General features: G+C 39.5%; 1 protein-coding gene across 4 annotated transcripts in view; it reads right to left on the reverse strand.

Moving 5' to 3' along the window:
- Positions 1–21,625, reverse strand: part of PRPF18 (pre-mRNA processing factor 18) — an 80,532-nt gene that overhangs the window by 37,194 nt on the left and 21,713 nt on the right. The window contains exons 1-2 of one of the 4 annotated variants that reach the window (XM_028114160.2): positions 10,815–10,997; positions 9,326–9,429 (exon numbers count right to left, since the gene is read on the reverse strand). The exons of 1 other annotated variant lie outside the window; for it this stretch is intronic. In XM_028114160.2, the coding sequence (XP_027969961.1) occupies positions 9,326–9,412 (87 nt within the window). In that variant the 5' untranslated portion in view covers positions 9,413–9,429; positions 10,815–10,997. Of the gene's footprint in view, positions 1–8,071; positions 8,091–9,325; positions 9,430–10,814; positions 10,998–21,625 lie in introns of those variants that run through there. 2 more of the 4 variants (XM_028114161.2, XM_088025805.1) reach the window with 2 other exon arrangements.

Raw genomic sequence — 21,625 nt, forward strand, 5'->3', positions numbered from 1 at the left:
CCATCTGCCCCTCCCCTGCTCAGACCCTCTCTCGCATGCATTCTCTTTAAAAAAAAAAAAAAAAAAAAAAGACACTATACATGAGTTCACCAATGATGTAGCAGGGTCAACATCTTGCTGAAATATGAAAATAAGCCTTAAAATCCCTAAAGTAATATACCAAATGGGAGGACACACAAACACAATCTGAAGAGACACAATGCTACATCAATGGACAGGTCATCCAGATAGAAAAAAAATAAAGAAACGATGCCTTAAAACCAGCTGGATGTAACACATACATATGAACATCCCATCCAAAAGCAGAATAGACGTTCTTCTCAAGTGCACATGGAACATTCTCCAGGACAGATCATTAGGCCACAAAGAAAATCTTAATAAATTTAAGAAGAATGAAATCACATCAACCACCATCTTTTCAAACCACAATGGTATGAAAGCAGACGTCAATTACAGGAAGCAAACTGGAAATTTCACACATATGTGGAGAGTAAACAACACGTTACTGAAAAACCAAAGAGCCAATGAAATCAAAGAAGAAATCGAAAAATACCTTCAAACAAGTGAAAATGGAAGTACTACTTACTAAAATTTATGGGATGCAGTAAAAGCAGTTCTAAGGGGGAAGCTTACCTCAGGAAACAAGAAAAATCTCAAACAACCTAACTTCACACCTCTAGGAACTAGGAAAAGAACAAATGATAAATGAATACGAAAGTTTGTAGAGGGAAGGAACTAACAAATATCAGAGGAAAAAATAAACAAAATTGAGACTAAAAAGATAAGAGATCAATGAAATTAAGAGTTGGTTTTTTTGAGAAGATGAACATCAACAAACCTTCAGCTACATTTATCAAGTAAAAAGAGACAGTCCACAAATAAAATCATAAATGAAAGATGTTACAACTGATACCACAGAAATACAAAAGATCTTAAGAAACTACTATGAACAATCATATGCCAACAAATTGGACAACCTAGAAGAAATGGATAAATTACTAGAAACCTACAACCTTCCAAGACTGAATCATCAAGAAATACAAAATCTGAACGGACTGATTACTAGTAAGGAGATTGAATCAGCAATCAAAGACCTCCCAAAAAACAAAAAAGTTCAGGACCAGATGGATTTACTGTTTAATTCTACTAAACATTCAAAGAACTGATACTAAATCCTTCACAATTGCTTCCAAAAGAGAGGAGGGAACACTTACAAACTCATCTTATTAGACCAACATTACCCCAATTCCAAAACCACACAAGGATTCCACAAGGAAAGAAAATTACTGGCCAATATTCCTGATGAATATAGATGCAAAAATCCTCAACAAAATATTAAACCAAATTCAACAATATATTTGGAGAACCATACATCATAACCAAGTGGGATTTATTCTAGGGATGCAAGGATCATTCAATGCCGGCAAATCAATGTGATATACCACATTAACAAAACGGAGGGGAAAAAAATCTTATGATTTCAATAGATGCAGAGAAAGCATTTGACAAAATTCAACATCCATTTGTGATAAAAACTCTCAAAAAAAGCGGTAGAGAGGAAACATACTAACATAATAAAGGCCAAGTAGGACAAGTCCACAGATAACATCATACTCAATAATAATGAAAAGTTGAAAGCTTTTCCTCTAAGATCAGGAACAAGACAAGGGTATTAATTCTCACCAATTTTATTCAACACAGTATTGGAAGTCCTAGCCACAAATACGCAAGAAAAACCCAAAATGAAAAGGTAAAACTGTCACTATTTGCAGAAGACTTATTATATACAGAAAGCCCTAAAGACTCCACCAAAAAACTGTAAGAATAAATGAATTCAGTAAAACTGCAGGATACAAAAATCAACCTACAAATCTGTTGTTTTTATGCACTAATAAAGTATCAAAGAAATTAAGAAAACAATTCCATTTACAATTGCATAAAAATGAATAAACTACCTAAGACTAAATTTAGCCAAGGAGGTAAAAGACCTATACACTGAAAACTCTAAGACAGTGATGAAAGAAACTGAAGACACAAATAAATGGAAAGATTTTCTGTGCTTGTGGAATGGAAGAATTAGTACAGGCTTATATTGTTTTATTGCACTTCACAGATATTAAGTCTTTTATAAATTGAAGATTTGTAGCAACCCTGACCTGAGCAAGTCTATCAGCGCCATTTTTCCAACAGCATTTGTGTACTTTGTGCCCTATTTTGTTAATTCTAGCAATATTTCAAACTTTTTCACTTTTATTATTCTTTATTTTTGCTATGGTATCTGATCAGTGATTACAACTCACTGGAAGCATAGATGATGGTTAGCATATTTTAGCAATATTTTAGCCATATGTGTAAATTAAGTTATATTTTTATAGACATGAGGTTACTACACACTTAATATAGTGTAAACTTAACTTTGATATGCACTGGGAAACCAAAACACTCACGTGACTTGCTTTACTGCAATATCTGTTTCACTGCAGTGCTCTGGAACCAAAACCGCAGTATCTCCAACGTATGCCTATACTGTGAAAATGTCCACACTACTCAAAGCAATCTATAAATTCAACCCCATCCCTATCAAAATTACAATAGCATTTATTACAAAAATAGAACGAACAATCTAAAGTTTTATATGGAACCACAAAAGATCTCAATAGACAAAGTAATTTTGAGAAAGAAGAACAAAGCTGGAGGCATCACACTTCCTCATCTCGAACTATAATACAAAGCTAAAGTAATCCAAACAGTAAGGTAATGGCATAAGAACAGACAGGTGAATGCAACAGAACAGAAAGCCCAGAGGAGTGACTGGGGTGGCTCAAACGTCCAACTCTTGATTTCGGCTCAGGTCATGATCTCAGGGTCTTTACAGCAAGCCCGGAGTCAGGCTCTGCGCTCAGCAGTGAATCTGCTTTCGTTTCTCTCCCTCTCCCTGTACTATAAATAAATAAATCTTTAAAAAAAAATAGCCCAGAAATAAACCTATGTACATATAATCCATTACTTTACAACAAGGGGGCCAAGAATATACAAGGAAAAGGTAGTCTGTTCAAAAAATGGGGCTGGACTGCCACATGCAAAAGAATTGAACTACCCTACTATCTTAAACAATACATAAAAATTAACTCAAAATTGACTAAAGATTTGAATGTAAGACCTGAAACCATGAAACTCCTAGAAGAAAACATAGGCAGTAAGCTCCGTGACATCTGTCTTAAGGAGTTTTTAGGTCTGACTCCAAAAGCAAAGCCAACAAAAGAGAAGTGAAACTACATCAAACTAGAAAGTTTCTGCTAAGCAAATAAAACCATCAACAAAATGAAAAGGCAACCTACTCAATAAAAGATATTTGTAAATCACACACCTGATAAAGGGTTAATATCCAAAATATATAAAGAACTCATACAACTAAATAGCATAAAAACAATCCAATTTAAAAATAAGTAGAGGGTCTGAATAGACATTTTTCCAAAGAAGATGCAGAGATGGCCAACAGACACATGAAAAAATGCTAATCAACATCACTAATCAGGGAAACACAAACCAAAACCAGGAGCTATCACCTCACACCTGTCAGAATGCTATTATCAAGAATTCTTAATCTCAGGAAACAAACTGAGGGTTGCTGGAGTGGTGGGGGGTGGGAGGGATGGGGTGGCTGGGTGATGGACATTGGGGAGGGTATGTGCTATGGTGAGCACTGTGAATTGTGCTAAGACTGATGAATCACAGACCTGTACCTCTGAAACAAATAATACATATGTAAAAAAAAAAAAATAGAAGATAGTAGGAAGGGAGAAATGAAGCGGGGGGGGAAATTGGAGGGGAGAGGGAGACAAACCATGAGAGACTATGGACTCTGAGAAACAAACTGAGGGTTCTAGAGGGGAGGGGGCTGGGAGGACGGGTTAGCCTGGCGATTGGTATTGAAGAGGGCACGAATTGAATGGAGCACTGGGTGTTATACACAAACAATGAATCATGGAACACTACATTAAAAAAAATAAACAGAAAAAAAAGACCAAGAAATAACAAGCATTAGCAAAGATGTGGAGAAAAGGGAAGACTTGTGCACTCTTGGTGGGAATGTAAATTGGTGGAGGCTCTGTGGAAAATGATGTGGAGGTTCCTCAAAGACTTAAAAACAGAAGCACCATATTGTTCAGCAACTGCACTTCTGGGTATTTATCCAAAGAAAATGAAAACACTAATCTGAAAAGATGTCTGCACCCTCATGTTCACTGCAGCATTATTTTCAATAGCCAAGATACGGAAACAACTTGTCCATCAATGAATGAATCGATTAAAAAAGGTCTCTCTCTCTCACACACAAACACACACACACACACAGAATGGAGTATTATTCAGCCATAAAAAAATGAAATCTTGCCATTTACAACAACATGGACGGACCTTGAGGGCATTACTCTAAGTGAAGTAAATTAGAAGAGAGAAAGACAATGTATGATCCCACTTACACGAGGAATTTTAACAACAACAAACCAAGCTCACAGATACACAGAACAGGTTAGTGGTTGCCAGAGGCAGGAGTTGGGAGTGGGGGAATGGGTGATGATCAAAAGGTACAAACTTTCAGGTATAAAATAATTACTGATGGAGATATAGTGTATAGCATGGTGACTATTGTTATACATTTGAAAACTGAAAAATGAAAATCCTGAGAGTAAAACTTAAACGACCTCAGTAGAGGAAAAAAAAAAGACAGTGCTTTTCAAAATGAAAGAACTATTAAGTGCCAATGAATCCTGCTGGCTGTATTTTATCACTGATATCACCAAAGGAGAACTACGTGAAAATTTACTTTGCACAAATGAAATCTATTTTGTAATTACATATGCTATAAAACATAAAATTATATAAAATTGTATGCAAGAAATAACACCCCACCTTACACAAACTCTTTTAGAAAATGAAGTTAAACATAACCACTATATGACCCAACCATCTCACTCCTTGGCATTTAGTCAAGGGAAATGAAAGCCTAAGTCCATATAAAAACCTGTACATGAATGTTCATAGCAGCTCTATCGTAACAGCCAAAAACTGCAAACAACCCAAATGCCTTTCAACAGTTTAACAAATTGGGATTTCCCCGTACAATGGTGGAATATTGTTCAGTAACAAAAATAATGCAGTACTGATATATACAAGCCCATGAATCAATCTCAAGATTATCAGGCTGAATGAAAGGAGGCAGACAAGACAGAAAACATACTGAACAATTTCTCAAATAACTCTAGAAAATGCAAACTAATTCAAAGTAAGAGAAAGCAGATCAGTGGTTGCCTGTGGACAGGGTGGGGGGGGCAGGGAGGGGCAGGAAGGTGGGATTACAAAAGGGCAAAAGGAAACTGTGGGGTGAGGTGGACATGTTCACGCTCTTACTGTGGTGAGTTTCACAGGTATATACATATGTCAAAATGCACCCGACTGCACATTTTAAAAATGTGTAGTTTATTGTATGTCAATCATACCTCAATAATGTTGCTTAAAAATAAAATCACAGCAAGAGAATAAAAAGGAGAAAGGGGAAGAGGAGGACAAAAAAAAGAAAAGAAAAAAAACTAGTAGTGGTGGTGGTGGTAGTATTGACCTTCCCTGACCTGGAGACTCACCATAATGCTACAGGAATCAAGAGACAGTGTGGTATCGGCAGAAAGATCAACAACAGCTTACAAGAACAGAAGTGAGCACCCAAAACGCAGCCACACTTACACAATTATTTGATTTTTCAAGACACCAAAACCATCCAAAGGGATAATTATTTTCAGTAAATGGTGCTGGAACCACTGGATATCCACATGGAATGCAATAAACCACACCACTACCACACATCATACAAAAAAACTGATGCAAAATTGTTTAGAATTCTGTTTATTAAATAAAAACAAATAGCTTTTAGAGTATAAGAGAATACCTTAGTCTCTTGAATTATCGCCTAGGAATGGAGGGACTGGATCGTATATAGTACGGGTATGTTTAATTTTTAAGAACTGCCAACTTTTTTCCAGCTAGCTGTACCTCATATTCCCAGACAGGACACACACAGAATAACCATTACCAACTGATAAATTAGCTTGATCAAAAATCAAAGTTTTTGCTCTTCAAAAAACATGACTGAGAAAATGAATAGAGGGGCACCTGGATGGCTCAGTTAAGCGTCAGACTCTTGATTTTGGCTCAGGTCATGCTCTCAGGGTGGTGAGATCAAGACCCGTGTCAGGCTCCCCATTTAGCGGAGTCTGCTTCTCTCCCTCTCCCTGTGAAGAGGGAAGAAAGGAAGGGAAGAAAGGAAGGAAAGAATGAGAGAAAGGAGAGAGGAAGGAAGGAAGGAAGGAGAAAATTAAAAGAAGACCCATAGTCTGGGAGAAAATATTCACAAAACATATCTGACATATCTGACAGAGCCTGGAATCCATGATATATGAAGAATTCCTTCAACACAATAAGGAAAAAACCAACCCAATTAAAAAATAATGCAAGCAATTTTAACACTTTACAAAAGAGCTACAAATGGTCAAAAAAAAAAAACCACATGGAAAGCACTATCATCATCATCATCATCATCATCAGGCAGATGCAAATTAAAACCACAATGCAGTATCACTAGAATCCTCCAAATGGCTGAAATTAAGAAGACTGACAACACAAACTGCTCGCACGACTGGAGGACCTCTGAACCCTCCTTGCTGGTAGATGTGTAACGTGGTCCATGCACACTGGAAAAACGTCTGGTGGCTTTTTATAAAAACATATATGTACTCTATGACCTAGCAATTCCACTCCCCGGCATTTTCCTCAGAGAAATGCAAACATCAGACTTATAAAGCAAGTTCCACAGCAGCTTTCATCTTCAGAGCCAAATCCTGGCAAGAGCCCATCAGAAGAATGGATTCACAAACCGGCTCTATTTATACAATGGACTACTACTCTGCAAAAAAAAAAAAGGAACAACTCATCTATCCAACATGAATAAAACTCAAACCATTATGATGAAACATAGTGGAACACAGGAGAGCACAGTCTGATGATTCCACTCCTGTGAAGTTTTAGAGCAGGCAAAACCAACCACTGGTGCAAAGAAATCTGAACAGTGGTGGCTTCTGAGGGTGGTAGGCAAAGGGAATGACTGGAAGATGGAATGAGGTAATATTCTGTATTTTGATACAGATGGGATTACACAGGCATATAGGCATATGCATTTGTCAAAATTCACTGATGTATTTCTTAATATATAAATTTGTGTATACACATAAAAATACGTATAAATAAACACTGAACGATCATTAATGATATGCACACCAAATTGTTTAGGGGTAAAGTGTACCAATGTCTGTAACTTAACTTGAAATATATTAAGATCATTAAATTGTTTTCATTACCCCATCTGCAGCTGAGTAACACCTGTCTGTATGGTTCCCAAAGAGCTCCCTCATCTTTGGTCATTTCAAGTGGTGTCCCAGCTTTTTATTGTTAAGCTGTGAGAGTTGAAATACTTAACCTTGTGAGTCCCCCCTTCCTCAAACTGTGGAGAAGCTACTAAAATAGCCTATCACCGATCCTAAAAAGTTCTGACTGCTATAACTACTCTGAAGTAGTTTCTGGACAGGTACATGATAAAGCAAATAGAGCAAAATGTTAATGCAGGTTTAACTACAGAATCTAGGTTGTGGCATATGAATTTCAAACTGTACAATTTTTTAAAGTTTTTAAGATTTGAGAGAGAAAGAGAAGTCACAAGTGGTGGGGAGGGGCAAAGGGAGAGGGAGAAGCAGATTCTCTGCTGAGCAGGGAACCTTACCCACAGCTCGATCCCAAGACCCCGAGGTCATGACCTGAGCCTAAGGCAGATGTTTAACTGAGCCATCCAGGCACCCCTCTAACTGTACAATTTTAAGTCTTCTGCACAAATGAAAATTTTTACAGTAAAATGAAGAAAAAATCTACTCTGCAGATGTCAAAATACGCTATCAACAGGACAGTAAATGTTTTTTGCCTACACGGGGGGGGGGAGGGGGGAAGGACCTTTCAAAGGCTACTCACTGACCATGAAGTAAGGAGCTGAAGAAAATTATAGAAGACTACTGGAGCGCCTGGGTGGCTCAGTTGTTAAGCGTCTGCCTTCGGCTCAGGTCATGATCTCAGGGTCCTGGGATCGAGCCCCATTAGGATTCCTGCTCCACGGGAAGCCTGCTTCTCCCTCTCCCACTCCCCCTGCTTGTGTTCTCTCTCTCACTGTGTCTCTGTCAAATACATAAATAAAATCTAAAAAAAAAAAAAAAAAATTATAGAAGACTATTATAAAGAAAAGGATGAGTAAGAAAGGCAAGTTCAAATAACTGAAAAAATGAAAAAAGGTTCAAAAGAGCCAGAACTCTGGTGCTGGGGTGTAATGGGCACAGATTTTCACCGGCACAGAAATTACTAACTCTTGACCTTTTTAAGTCCAAAATTCTTTTAGTACTATCATAAAGGAGGATAGGTGAAGGAGTACATGTAGAAATAAGACTGGTCAAGAGTGTCAAATGCTGCTGAGGTCAGCTAGAAAACATGGAGGTCACTGCTGTCCCTGATTAGAACCAATTCAGTACCGCTGTGGGGCAGGAACCTTTGTGCATCATGTTAAGGTGTAGGGATTAAAACTTATTTTAAGAAGCCTAGTTATAAAAAACAAAAACACCTTGTTAAAGATGGAAGAGACATCAGTATGTTTCAGGGTTGATGGGGGTAGACCAGTAAACTGAAGGCACAGGAAGAAATGAGATCCGTGACATTCAGGTTCCTGGTGGTACTAGGATGAGCTGGGATCCAGCGTGCAGGTGGAAGGCTTGACCCAAGCTTTAACTGATACCTCATCCTGTTTTAACGGGAGAAAAAGCAAGGAATATCTTGCATGTTGGCTTCTCTATTTTCTGTGAAACAGAATGCATATTCCTTAAAGGATCAAACATGACTTTTTTTTAATCCTCTGCGGCACAGAGTAACATATATAGAAAACATTCAATAAATACCGGGGAGAAAAAGCTAGAATTCTACGCAAAGCCCATCCTCATAATGACAACAAAAACTGCTAATTATGCTCTGCTGTTTCTTAAGCCCCCTGGGTTTTCCACATAATGATGCTCTGTGTTAACTCAAGATTCACCAACACCAAGGCCCCAAAGCACTGGAATGAGAGCACCGCAGAGAATACACTTACCTCTGAGTAGTTACACCAGGCAGATCATTTAGGACAGGTGACAGGAGGCTATTTTAAGAGCTTCTCCAATTTAACAAAGAGGCACTCACAGTAAGTACTTACTATTTCAACTCTCGAACTAACAATAAAAAGCTGCGACATCATTTGAAATGACCAAGTTGAGGCAGCTCTTCCAGAACAACGTAACATAGACAGGTGTTTTCCAGCTACAGATAAGGTAATGAAAACAATTCAGTGATTCCCAACCAGCATTTTTAAATCAAACAACTGATTAAAACATGATAGAATCACATGTAGTTAAGAACTGTTTCATGAAACTTTTTCCATATACATATCAGAGCAAAATATAAAAATTTCTTAAAGTGACTGGGGCAGTAAAAAATTTGAAAACTACTGTTGGATGCTTCGAAGCAGAAAGATAAAGACTATAAATCGTCGAGTCTATATAAAATTATATAGTTGCATATAAAAAATGAAATCTTGCCATTTGGGACAATGCAGATGGAGCTAGAGGGTATTACTCTAAGTGACGTCAGAGAAAGAAATACCATATGATCTCACTTACATATGGAATCAAAAAGAAAAAAACTGAAACTAACAAATACAGACAAATGGTGATGGGGGTGGGGCTCGAGCAAAACAGGTAAAGGGGCCTAAAAGATACAAACTTACGGTTATAAAATTAAGTCACGGGATTAAAAGTGCAGCATTGAGAATACACTCAATAACATTTTAATACCTTTGTGGGTGGCAGATGTTAAACTACACTGTGGTCAGCATTTCCTAATGTTTGTAATTGTCGATCACTATGTTATACACCTGCAACTAACACAATTTTCTATGTCAACTAAACTTCAATAAGAAAAACTTCTCAGCTTTAACTTCTAATGCGGTAAATATCGATAAATACATAAACAAAAGCCCTTTGTGATCCTCAGTTTGGAAAAGTGTAAAGGGCTCCGGAGGCCCAAGGCTTTGAGAACCCCTGGTCTCAGTTATTGTTAGCAACAAAGTCATGAACATCTAGTTAAGGAAGTTTCTAAATCATGCAATTCTCCTTTTTCTCCACTGTTTGTCTACAACAGTTTTAGCCGTCCTATCAAGCGAAGGGCTGGCCAAGAGACTTCTGTTATGTGTTGGGGGGGATGTAATAAAAACTCAGGTTTCAACAGTAGGACGGAGTTACAAATTTTAAATAATTCTGGGCCTGCCCTTACTCTCCTTTCAGCCGGGCACAAACCCTTAGTAAAACGACAGACGTGAACCACCAGAACCGGGGCACGTTCGCAGAATACGGACAGATGGAAGTGGGTGTAAGGGGCAGAAGGGGAAACTTCGAGGGAAAAGGGGCAGCTGGGGAGAAATTTGCCAAAATCTTGGGGTTTGCTGAAATTCCCCACCTCCCTAAGACTCCCGAGGGAGGTGTCAAAGGGTGGGTCTAGAGGGGCCGCTCCGGGTAGCTGCGGAGCTCCCACCAAGCCTCATCTCTGCCCAAACCCCTTCACCCCTCCTCTCACTCCCAGTGCCACCCACCCACCCACCCACCCACGTCTTCGACCGCCAAAGCCCCACCACCCCCAAGGATCCTCACCACCAACAGGTTCCTGTCCTCCACCAGCTGCCGCTTCCGGAGGATCTCCGATTTCAGAACGTCCATCCCGCTGCCCGGGTTTACGCTCGAGCTTCCCTCTCGGGGTCCCGGAACCAAGCCTCACCCAGTCAGGCACGCGAGCCCACCACAAACAAGCTCAAATACCTGACAACAACTGACAATAACCGCTTCCGGCGGAAGCTGAAGCAAGCGAGAGGAGGGGAGGGAGTGCTCCAGGGCCCCTATTGTTGACGAAGCCGCTGTAGACTTGCGCCCCCTGGCGGCGCCCTCCGGCAGCGCGCCTGTCGTTTATGCTAGGGGAGATAACAATGGAAAAGTAGGCTGAAACAGGAGTCTTCTTGAAGACTGTGGAGGTCGACATGCCATATTTTTAAAGAGAAGTTATTACACCTCCTTGTATTTGCTAGTTCAGAAGCAAAAGCCTCCTCATAGAACACTTCAATTATATTAATTAGGGCCAGATCCTCACTCATTAAACCAGTTCACACCAGAGTTCCTTAAGTTACCTGCCTGCCAAAATGAATGCACTAAAGTGGGAAAACCCTTGGGGCACCCGGGTAGCTCAGTCGAGAAGCATCTGCCTTCAGCTCAGGTCATGATCCCAGGATCATGAGATAGAGGCCCACATCGGGCTCCCTGCTCCATGGGAAGCCTGCTTCTCCCTCTCCCACTCCCCCTGCTTGTGTTCCCTCTCTCACTGTCTCTCTCTTTGTCAAATAAATAAAATCTTAAAAAACAAAAAAAAAAACAGTTCTTGAAAAAAATAAAGTGGGAAAACCCTGAGCAATACTATTAGTTCCTTAGTACAGAATAAAGGGGCAGTGTTCATTGCCACCCCGTTAAATTTCCTGTAATGTTAAGCAACTACATCCATTTAAGTGGCTTCAAAAGTAAATGTCTCTCATTTCCCAGTTCTAAACTGCTTACAAATCTTGGTGATAACTGAACACTTACCCCAAGCTAACTGAGATAATTGTTATGGTCATTTGTTCAGCAATCAAGATTTTCAGTGACATGATTGGAGATGTAATCAGAAAGAGTGTGTGTGTGTGTGTGTGTGTGTGTGTGTGTGTGTGTCTAAGTCCAACCCAAGATGAAAAATTAAATCGTGGAGAAAAATTATGTCTAAGATTTTAATTTTAAAAAGACCCTAAGAACTGTTTACAAAGCATTTATCTTTGGTTCTATGCCATTGAAGATGTTTTTGAAATTCCAGATAAATCGTAACTGAAGAATATTTGACAGGTTAGTTTTTCCCACTCAAAAAGGAAAGAAATATCATTCAGTTCAGTCGACTGATACTGAGTAAGATGATTTATCAAAATAAAAGACAGTAGAGAACTGTTCGATCAATTTACAAAGTTTTGTACGTGTGTGTGTGTGTGTGTGTGTGTGTGTGTGTTGGTTACATTTCATCCAAAAGATAGCTGACTTTTACCAGAAATAAATCAACATAGGAAGTTAACTCATTCTCTGACCTAAGATGCTGTGCTAATTTTTAGGGCTTTGGAAAGCTTAAAATATTTTACAAAGAAAAGGTCCTTGAATTAATAAACATGGCAGCACTCTTATATGGCTATTGGTGTCCCGAGTCATTTATAATTCCCTAAGCAAAGAATTTATTAGCATTTGCCTGTTTTAGGGTTAAGAGATTATTACACAGAAACACGAACGAGGGGCGCCTGGGTGGCTCAGTTGGTTAAGCGACTGCCTTCGGCTCAGGTCATGATCCTGGAGTCCCAGGATCGAGTCCCACATTGGCTCCCTGCTAAGCGGGGAGTCTGCTCCTCCTCTGACCCTTACCCCTCTCATGTTCTCTCTCAAATAAATAAATAAAATCTTAAAAAAAAAACAAAAAACCCTGAATGAAGGACTGACAGGGATGATAGTACAATAATGGAAGTTTCCAACAAAGGAACAAGTGGCCAATGGGAGACAGTAAGTGCAAACCAGAGAAACAACTAGCTACCAAAAACAGGCTCCTTTTAAATTTCAGACTCTCACTGATTTCGGTGTTTATGGAAACATGTGCATTAAATCTTGACAAAGGCTTGAGATGGAAGAAAGATGTGTACTTGAACAAGCAAAGTGATGAGTAAGCTTTTCAATACAGAAGGGAAAAAAGACGACCAGGAGAGAACCAACCCATCCTAACTCTAAGGGAGAATGTGTTCATTTTCAAACTATGCATCCTGGAGCCACCGGGTGGCTCAGTCGGTGGAACATCCGGCTCTTGATTTCGGCTCTGGGCAAGATCTCAGCATCATTAGATTAAGGCCCGCCCCCCTCTCCAGACTCAGCTGGAAGTTGGCTTCAGATTCTTTCTCCTTCTCCCTCTGCCCCTCCCCCTGCTCATGCACTCTAAATAAACAAATAAACAAAACCTTAAAAAAAAAACTGCATCCCATTCCATCACAGTAGTTATTTAAAAAGTGAAATATTGTTAGCAACCCAAATATCCTAAATGGGATAATGGTTAAATAACTTACAGTTCATACATAGAACAGAATAATCTAGAACATTAAAAACCATGTTTCAGAAAATATTCAATTATGTGAGAATGCTCATGATACAGTGCTTAATGAAAAAGTAAACTAATGAAACTAGAAATCTAGTATATGGTCACTTTTTGATTAGAAAAGCATATAGACTTAGAAAAAAATTATTGCAAGGAAACACATCAAAATATCGGCTTGTTATCTGTCAATAGTAACCACTGGTGATTCTTTTCTTCTCCACAGCATAACTTGATACAAGTCCCATAATTTGGAGAAAATATCCAGAGAGCAGTCATTTTCTGTTTTAATTATTGAAATTCTTTATAAAGTTTTCCAGGGTAACTACTTTAGAAATTATGTGATAAACTTTAAATAATGCCAATAAAAGAAAGCAAGGGATTGACAATAAATATTTGTGTAAATCTTCATAATTATTCAACCAATATTTAGGTGTCTTCTGTGAGCTCTATACTACTTTAGTTTCTGTGGCCTAAACCAAATACAAAATGTCGCCCCTACTCTTGGGGATATTACCAGCTACCTTGGGAATCAAGAAATAGATCCTGAAAAGTTAACTTATGTAAGACAAACATGATTTAATAGCATAGGTGAGGTTATAATAAAGTATTCACAGAAATAAAAGACCAGTCATTTTCTAAAAGAAGAAAGAGTAAAAATCAATATAAGATTGATGAGATTATTGTTCTGCTCAAGTAATTCATCCAAAGGGAGATTGTCATTTCTGAAGACTGCAAGAAATACCAAATTTAATCAGGATGACCTGGGTTTGTTTTGTTGCTGTCCTAAAGAATAGAATGTAACTTTTTTAAAGCTAGATAATTTAGTACAGTGGCCCTCATTCTTCAGTTTGCCTTAGAATAACCTGGAGGACCTTTTGAAACCCAGACTACTGGTCCCCATCCCCAGAACAGCTCAGTCAGGAGGTCTGGAGTCGTGCCCAATAATTTGCTTTTTGAACAAGCTCCCAAATGAAGCAGCTGCTGTTGATCCAGGGAGCACACTTTGAGAACCACTGATCTAATACATTATTTTGAAATCTCTCTGGGGAGGAAAAAGTGGATGAGTCAGAAACTCAGTCTGCATGGAGTCTTGATAAACAGGAGTGGAGGAGGAAGCAAGTGCCTGTGTATCTGTAACAGTCATGGACTCCTCCAAGGGTGCCCTCCCACGCACGGTGATGCTTCCAGAAATTTCCTAATGGGAGGGGATAGGCTGCCTTTGGATTCAGCCACATGCACATACCTGCTTTGTGTGGCTATACCATGGACAGGTACCTGACCCAATCTGGGCCAACCAGAGACCGACCATTCCCTAGAAAACTGGCGTTGGAATTGGGTCGATCTTCCTTTTTTTTTTTTTAAGATTTTATTTATTTATTTGACAGAGACAGACACAGCGAAAGAGGGAACACAAGCAGGGGGAGCAGGAGAGGGAGAAGCAGGCTTCCTGCTGAGCAAGGAGCCCTATGTGGGGCTCGATCCCAGGACCCCGGGATCATGACCCGAACCGAAGGCAGATGCCCAACGACTGAGCCACCCAGACACCCCAGGTCGATCTTTTTAAGATGCAGGAAATATAAATGTGAATTCAAGTGGTGGATAGCCATTTCAGTAGCAAGCTGGAGCCAGACCAGTCTTTATTGACCTGCAAGAGCAAACTGCTAAATCTTTAAGAATTTTATGAGTCAGCTGTTAAGCACACCATTATTAAAAGTTAAATGTTTATTTACACAAGTACTTTATAAACACAGGTAATAAATACACAGAACCTATTACATACAATCATATTACGACATTTTACTATAATTTATACTCTTGCAGTTAGTTATAACTATTGCCTCTTTGTGGTGGAAACTCCACGTGACGTGCTACCGCACATTTTTCAACAACTCCACACTTGTGAAATGTCATATTGGTAGATTCAATCAGCCACAGTGGGAATATTTACACCACCGAAATTGGCAACCGCTACAAATCTGGACTTGATTTATGATTTTGTTGATTGTCTAAACTTTAAAGAGTTATGGAGAAAATGTTACTAATACAAATCAGGGTTTCTCAACTTTGGAGCAGATAATTCTTTTTGGGGAGAGAGATGTTTGGCATCTATTTATCTATTAGATGCCAGTAACACCCTCCATCTATAGTTATGACAAGCAAAAATGTCTCTGGACATTGCCAAACATCCCCTGAGGAGCAAAATCTCTCACCTGTCAAAAACAACTGATAACAAGTGAAATTTAAAAGTGTTGTGTCTGCAGCTGTTGCCTAGTAAGTAAAGAGGAAAAAGACTGAAGGAGATATTCTTCCAGGATTCAAGAACTATTATCTGATTCAATAAAGAAGTCATCTCACATGACAAACAAATGAAGTTCTAACGTGTACCTTTGTTGTTTCACTTTTGCCTTATTCATTAATTTAGGCAAAAATATTAACTAGCATTCATGTCAGAGCTAGACTCATTCATCCTTTATAACCACAGGTTAGCTGGGGATACAAGAGTTCTGCAAAAATCAATTAAAGCATTCTGTGAGAATCAACTGGCTATATGGAACTCACAGCAAAAAAAAATTGTATTCATTATTACCTAATAATTATTATTATTCATTATTACCTAATGTTGTGTCCTTCATATCCTTTATATCAGTAAGGATATCAGTAAGTAATTACATGAATATATATGCACACTTCTTTTCCACCAGAGAGCCAGTTTATATATTCACCAGCACAGTGCTGGCCATCATCCACCTCCTATGTGGGCTCCGTTAAACTCTTCAGTGAAGAAAGTTGGAATATCAAGAAGGAAGAGAAAAATAGATTTTCAAAAAAAAATCATAAATGACAGACAACGGAGAATAATCCCTGAGACCCTCTAGATTTCCAATTCTCTACTTGGATTCTTCCTGGAGTCCAGCTTGCATCTCTATACCAAAAAACACTACTGAATCTTTACAACATATTTCCACCCTTATTTTAAGGTGCACTTTCTTCATAGTTAATGTTTCGGAATTCAGGATGTATCTTACAACCAATGTGTTTGTAGTGAATGCTGTGGTGTTGTTCTGCCTAGGACCTCTCTTTAGGACCCAGGCACCCATCCCCCATCAGCTGGGAGTAGGAGGCGCACATCCCTCACTGGGTGAAGCCCCAGGCTGCACGGACCTGTGTCCTCCATGGTTACAGGCTCTCCCAGGCGGTGTCCATGACCAATGACCGAGTGATGTGGGGATTCCAAAGCCCAGCTCATTGCCTCAACTTTGAGCATCTCAAAGGGTCATTCTCACTGCAGAGCTCTCCATGGGGTCACAGGAGGTATGAGTTGCAAGGCTCTCTGCCAAACCCTGCCTCCTTCCTCATTCCCTTACAGATGCATCTCCAGGAGCAGTATCTAGGAGACCAGAAACACTTGCATGCAAAAGAAAGCAATACATTGATCAGCAGACACAGGTGTTCAGGTTCATTTGTTAGGAAACTATTAAATTGGCATTCTAGCTTTCACATCAGCCATTTCTGTGAATAGGGTTAGCCAGTTACGGCAAAGGCTGATCCAAATCTGGTAACACATGCACAACTGAAGTTAAGGGTGTTAAAATTTGAGAAGAAAGGCTTGGATCCTGGTGGATCTACAAACAACAGCCCTGTGAAGCCTAGGCTGAGAGACCAGCTGGCAATCTCCACTGGTGTCTCTTTGTCTGGAACTTTCGCAGCGATCAAACGAGAGGGACAGCCCACACACCCATCAGGCCCTTTCTATCTTCCTGGACAGTGCTTGTCTGCTGTGTTCTCGCCTTGTATTCCCTTCATCCCAAAGCTTTTGTACTGTTTTATTAGTGGGATGTGGGCACTGAATGAAATAAAGAGTGGGTTCAGGAGAAAAAAAATTCAAGATTAGGAATAAGAAAGGAGAAATAACCTAGAGTACAAAAAGCATTAAAGGAAATGTGAGAAATACTACCTGCAACACAATGGCAATAGAATAAAAAACGTAAAATATATGATTTCCTAACAAAAACTTATGAGAATTGTTCAACTAAAAGTATAAAACTGAAATAAGCAATTACAGCGGAAAGAAAAGGTGATTATACACCCCCCATTTAAAAAGCACCAGATCCCGAAGTTTTCACTGCATGCAATCTTTAAAAGAACAGATTATTCACGGGCGCCTTGGTGGCTCAGTCAGTTAAGCGTCTGCCTTCAACTCAGGGTCCTGGGTTCGAGTCCTGCATCAGGTTCCCTGCTTGGCAGGGAGCCTGCTTCTCCCTCTCCGACTCCCCCTGCCTGTGTCCCTCCTCTTGCTCTCTCTCTGTCAAATAAATAAACAATATAAAAAAATAAAATAAATAAATAACAGATAATTCAAACTTTCTGGCTCACAGCCCCAGCTTGTGTTCCCTCTCTTGCTGTGTCTCTGTCAAATAAATAAATAAAATCTTTAATAAAATAAAATAAAATCACATCCGTTAATATCACCCCCTGAATCTCATCAGAAAAGTCTTTTAATTATTGGGAAGCTATTAAGCTCATGGTGGCAGACATAATTTATAATTGTAAAATGCTAATTTTCACTGAAAGCTCATATTTTATCACCAGCAACAAATATTGTCAGTTGTTTTCTCTAAGAGACAGGCTCACTTCGTTTATTTGCAAGAAAACATCCGCCAAATACCCAAATCTGAATAACTGTGTTTGTCCACTGGTTGTTCTTTTAAGTAAAAGTAGTGCCCCATGAAGAAAAGGGTTAGTTCAGCTTGCAATTCAAACAATTACACAGCGCTTTTCCTGAAGCCAACCATCATACTTCAGTATGCAGCAGAACTGCTTATGTGTACTTCCCGTTCCATCACACAGAGTATTAAAAAGATGCCTACTCATGTGTCAAGAGTGGGTAAAATTAATTTTTACTTTATTTAAGAACATTTCTTGAGTGGGGCGCCTGGGTGGCTCAATCGTTAAGTGTCTGCCTTCGGCTCAGGTCATGATTCCAGGGTCCTGGGATCAAGCCCTGCACTGGGTTCCCTGCTTGGTGGGAAGCCTGCTCTCCCTCTCCCTCTGCCCCTGCTTGGGTTCCCTCTCTTGCTGTGTCTCTCTCTGTCAAATAAATAAATAAAATCTTTAAAAAAAAAAGAACATTTCTTGAGTGAAACTGGCTTTTGTGTGTGTGATTGCAGGTGGATGATGAATAGGACTCCCTGTGCAATTCAGTGATACTGCTTTGGTTCCTGCCAATGCATCAGCAAACTTGCTATTGCTTTTGTACATTCGGCGCAAATGTCAACTTTTGAAAGGTAATATATAAGTTCCTGTTTCACTTATAATATGGAGCAGGGTTTTCGTAACAGGAGATAATGACCTTGAAGATCATAGAGAAGCATACATTTCCAATAATAGTCACAAAAGTGGTGGAAAAGTATAGTGGACAGTTGCTTTTGGCCTGAAGGACTAACTGCTATAGGAACTGCTGTCCCACCACAAACAACTAGAAAAACAGGCAAGGTATATGAAACTTAACTATTTTTCAGACATTGGACAACACACAACAAAGGGCTACGATTCCTAAGAGAAGGAAAACAAATGAGGTGAGCCTTAGCCCAAAATTACCACATGGAGGCAGTTTCCAGGATACAACGCAGATATAGGAAATCAAAATATCACCCAGTTGTCTCACTGAGTTGAGGAAAAAGTGCTGGCAGATTGAGGAAGCTACTTTTGGGGGCAGAGTACTAGAGAGGAAAAAGGTGTCCAGGGGCAGCTCTAGAGAAATCTGCAGACGAGACCCTTCAAAAAAATTGGCTGAATCCTGATCTGCATATATTTGTTTATTGTTTTTTGTTTTTTAAAGAATTTTTATTTATTTATTTGACACAGAGAGAGCACAAGCCAGTGGAGTAGCAGGTAGAGGGAGAGGAAGAAGCAGGCTTCCCACTGAGCAGGGAGCCCGATGCAGGACTCGATCCCAGGACCCTGGGATCATGACCTGAGCTGAAAGCAGACACTTAACCAACTGAGCCACCCTAGCGCCCTCTGATCTGCATATATTTGGATGAAATTCCCAAGACTGAGTAAAGAACCAACATAAAGCAGTGGGACATACAATGCCCAGAGCTCATGTAGGGATGGGCATTTTTCAGACATAAGATGAAGTCTTCAGAAGGGAATCACCCAAGTAGTGGTGCTAAATTATCCTAGTCTGAAGACTGCTTTGATTCACCCTAACAAAGCAGAAAAGCAAGCCTCAAAAGGATCAAACTGATTCCAACTAACCTAACTGCCTGTCAGATAAAAGGCCAATTATTTTTGAAGGAATACAACAAAATCCCACACCCCAAAACATAAAAATCCAGTGTCCTGAGATCCAAACAGAATTACCAGACATGCAGAAAATATAATCCATAACCAGGAGAGAAGTCAATCAATATAAATAAACCTAGAAATGACAGAGATGATGAACTAGGAAAGCTTCTAAACCAGCTACTATAAATATGCTCCAGATACTCAGGAATGCAAAGGAAAACATAAACATAATGAAGAGGGAAAGGGAAGAAAACAAGACCAAATAGAACTTCTAGAGATGAAAAACACAATACCTGAAATGAAATGAAAAAAAATATATATATAGCATGAGTGACCAATGGGACAATATCAAGCAATCTAAGGTGTCTGTAATTGGAGCCCCAGGAAGTCAGAGGTTGCACGGGGGGGGGGGGGGACACACAGGGGGGTTGATATTTCAAGAAGCAATGGCCAAAATTTTTCCAAATATGATGAAAACTAGAAAACACACAGATCCGAAAAGCTCATGAACCCAACAGAAAACTACACCAAAGCACACCATAATCAAATTTGTGAGACACAGTGATAAAGGAATATGTTTAAAGCTGCCCCCCAAAAGTCATTTTGTAAAGAGGAACAAAGGAAAGAATGACTAGAGTTCCTATTAGAAATGACACAAACTAGGGGTGCCTATGTGGCTCAGTCTGTTAAGCATCTGCCTTCAGCTCAGGTCATGATCCCAGGGTCCTGGGATTGAGCCCCACATCAGGCTCCCTGTCCAGTGGGTAGTCTGCTTCTCCCTCTCCCTCTACCCCTCCCCCCTGTTTGTGCTCTCCCTCTCTCTCTCTCTCAAATAAATAAAATCTTTAAAAAAAGAAATGACACAAGCTAGAAGACAAAGGAGTGACATTTTTAAAGTACTGAAAGAAAAAACTGCCAACCTAGAATTCTACACTCAGCAAAAATATCCATTAAAAATGGAAATGAACTAAAAAAAATTTTTTAGACAAAAAATGTTGAGAGGATTCATCAGCAAGTCTGTGCTACAAGAAATGTTGGGCATTTCTTGGGGCACCTGAGTGGCGCAGTTGGTTGAGCATCCGACTCTTGGTTTCGGCTCAGGTCATGATCTCAGGGTCCTGCGATAGAGCCCCACATGGGGCTCAGTGCTCAGGGCCAAGTCTGTTTGTCCCTCTCCCTCCCCCTCCACCCCTTCCACCCTCTCTACAACAAATAAATCTTTTAAAGAAAAAGAAATGTTGGGCGCCTGGGTGGCTCAGATGGTTAAGCGTCGGCCTTTGGCTCAGGTCATGATCCCAGGGTCCTGGGATCGAGTCCCGTATCAGGATCCCTGCTCAGCGAGGAGCCTGCTTCTCCCTCTGCCTCTCTCTCTGTGTGTCTCTTATGAATAAATAAATAAAAACTTTAAAAAAACTGAATATATAAATAAATAAAAAATGAAAAAAAGATGTTGAGGTTCTTCATATGGAATAAAAATGTTGCAAAAGGACTAAAAAGTAGTATGGAAATGCTAAATATGTGGATAAAATATAAAAGATTTTTCCTAATTGTTTAATCTCTTTAAAAGAAAGGTAACAAACGGCTGCCTGGGTGGCTCAGTTGTTAAGCACCTGCCTTCGGCTCAGGTCATGATCCCAAGGTCCTGGGATCAAGCCCCTCATTGTGCGCCCTGCTCAGCAGGAAGCCTGCTTCTCCATCTACCACTCCCCCTGCTTGTGTTCCCTCTTTTGCTGTGTCTCTCTCTGTCAAATAAATAAATAAAATCTTTAAAAAATAAATAAAATTTAAAAAATAAAAGAAAGGTAACAAACTATTTAAATCAATAATTGCATTAAATATAAATTGCCTAAACAGTATAACTGAAAAGCAGAGATTATCAGGTGGACTTAAAACAAAAAACAAGACCCAACTATATGATATCCACAAGAATCCTAATTTAAATATAAAAGCACAAATAAGTTAAAGATAAAAGGATGGGAAA

The sequence above is a fragment of the Eumetopias jubatus genome, unplaced genomic scaffold, assembly GCF_037043125.1.
Source record: "Eumetopias jubatus isolate StellerSeaLion01/CBP00866 unplaced genomic scaffold, mEumJub1_p1.0 scaffold_8, whole genome shotgun sequence".
Taxonomy (NCBI): Eukaryota; Metazoa; Chordata; class Mammalia; order Carnivora; family Otariidae; genus Eumetopias; species Eumetopias jubatus.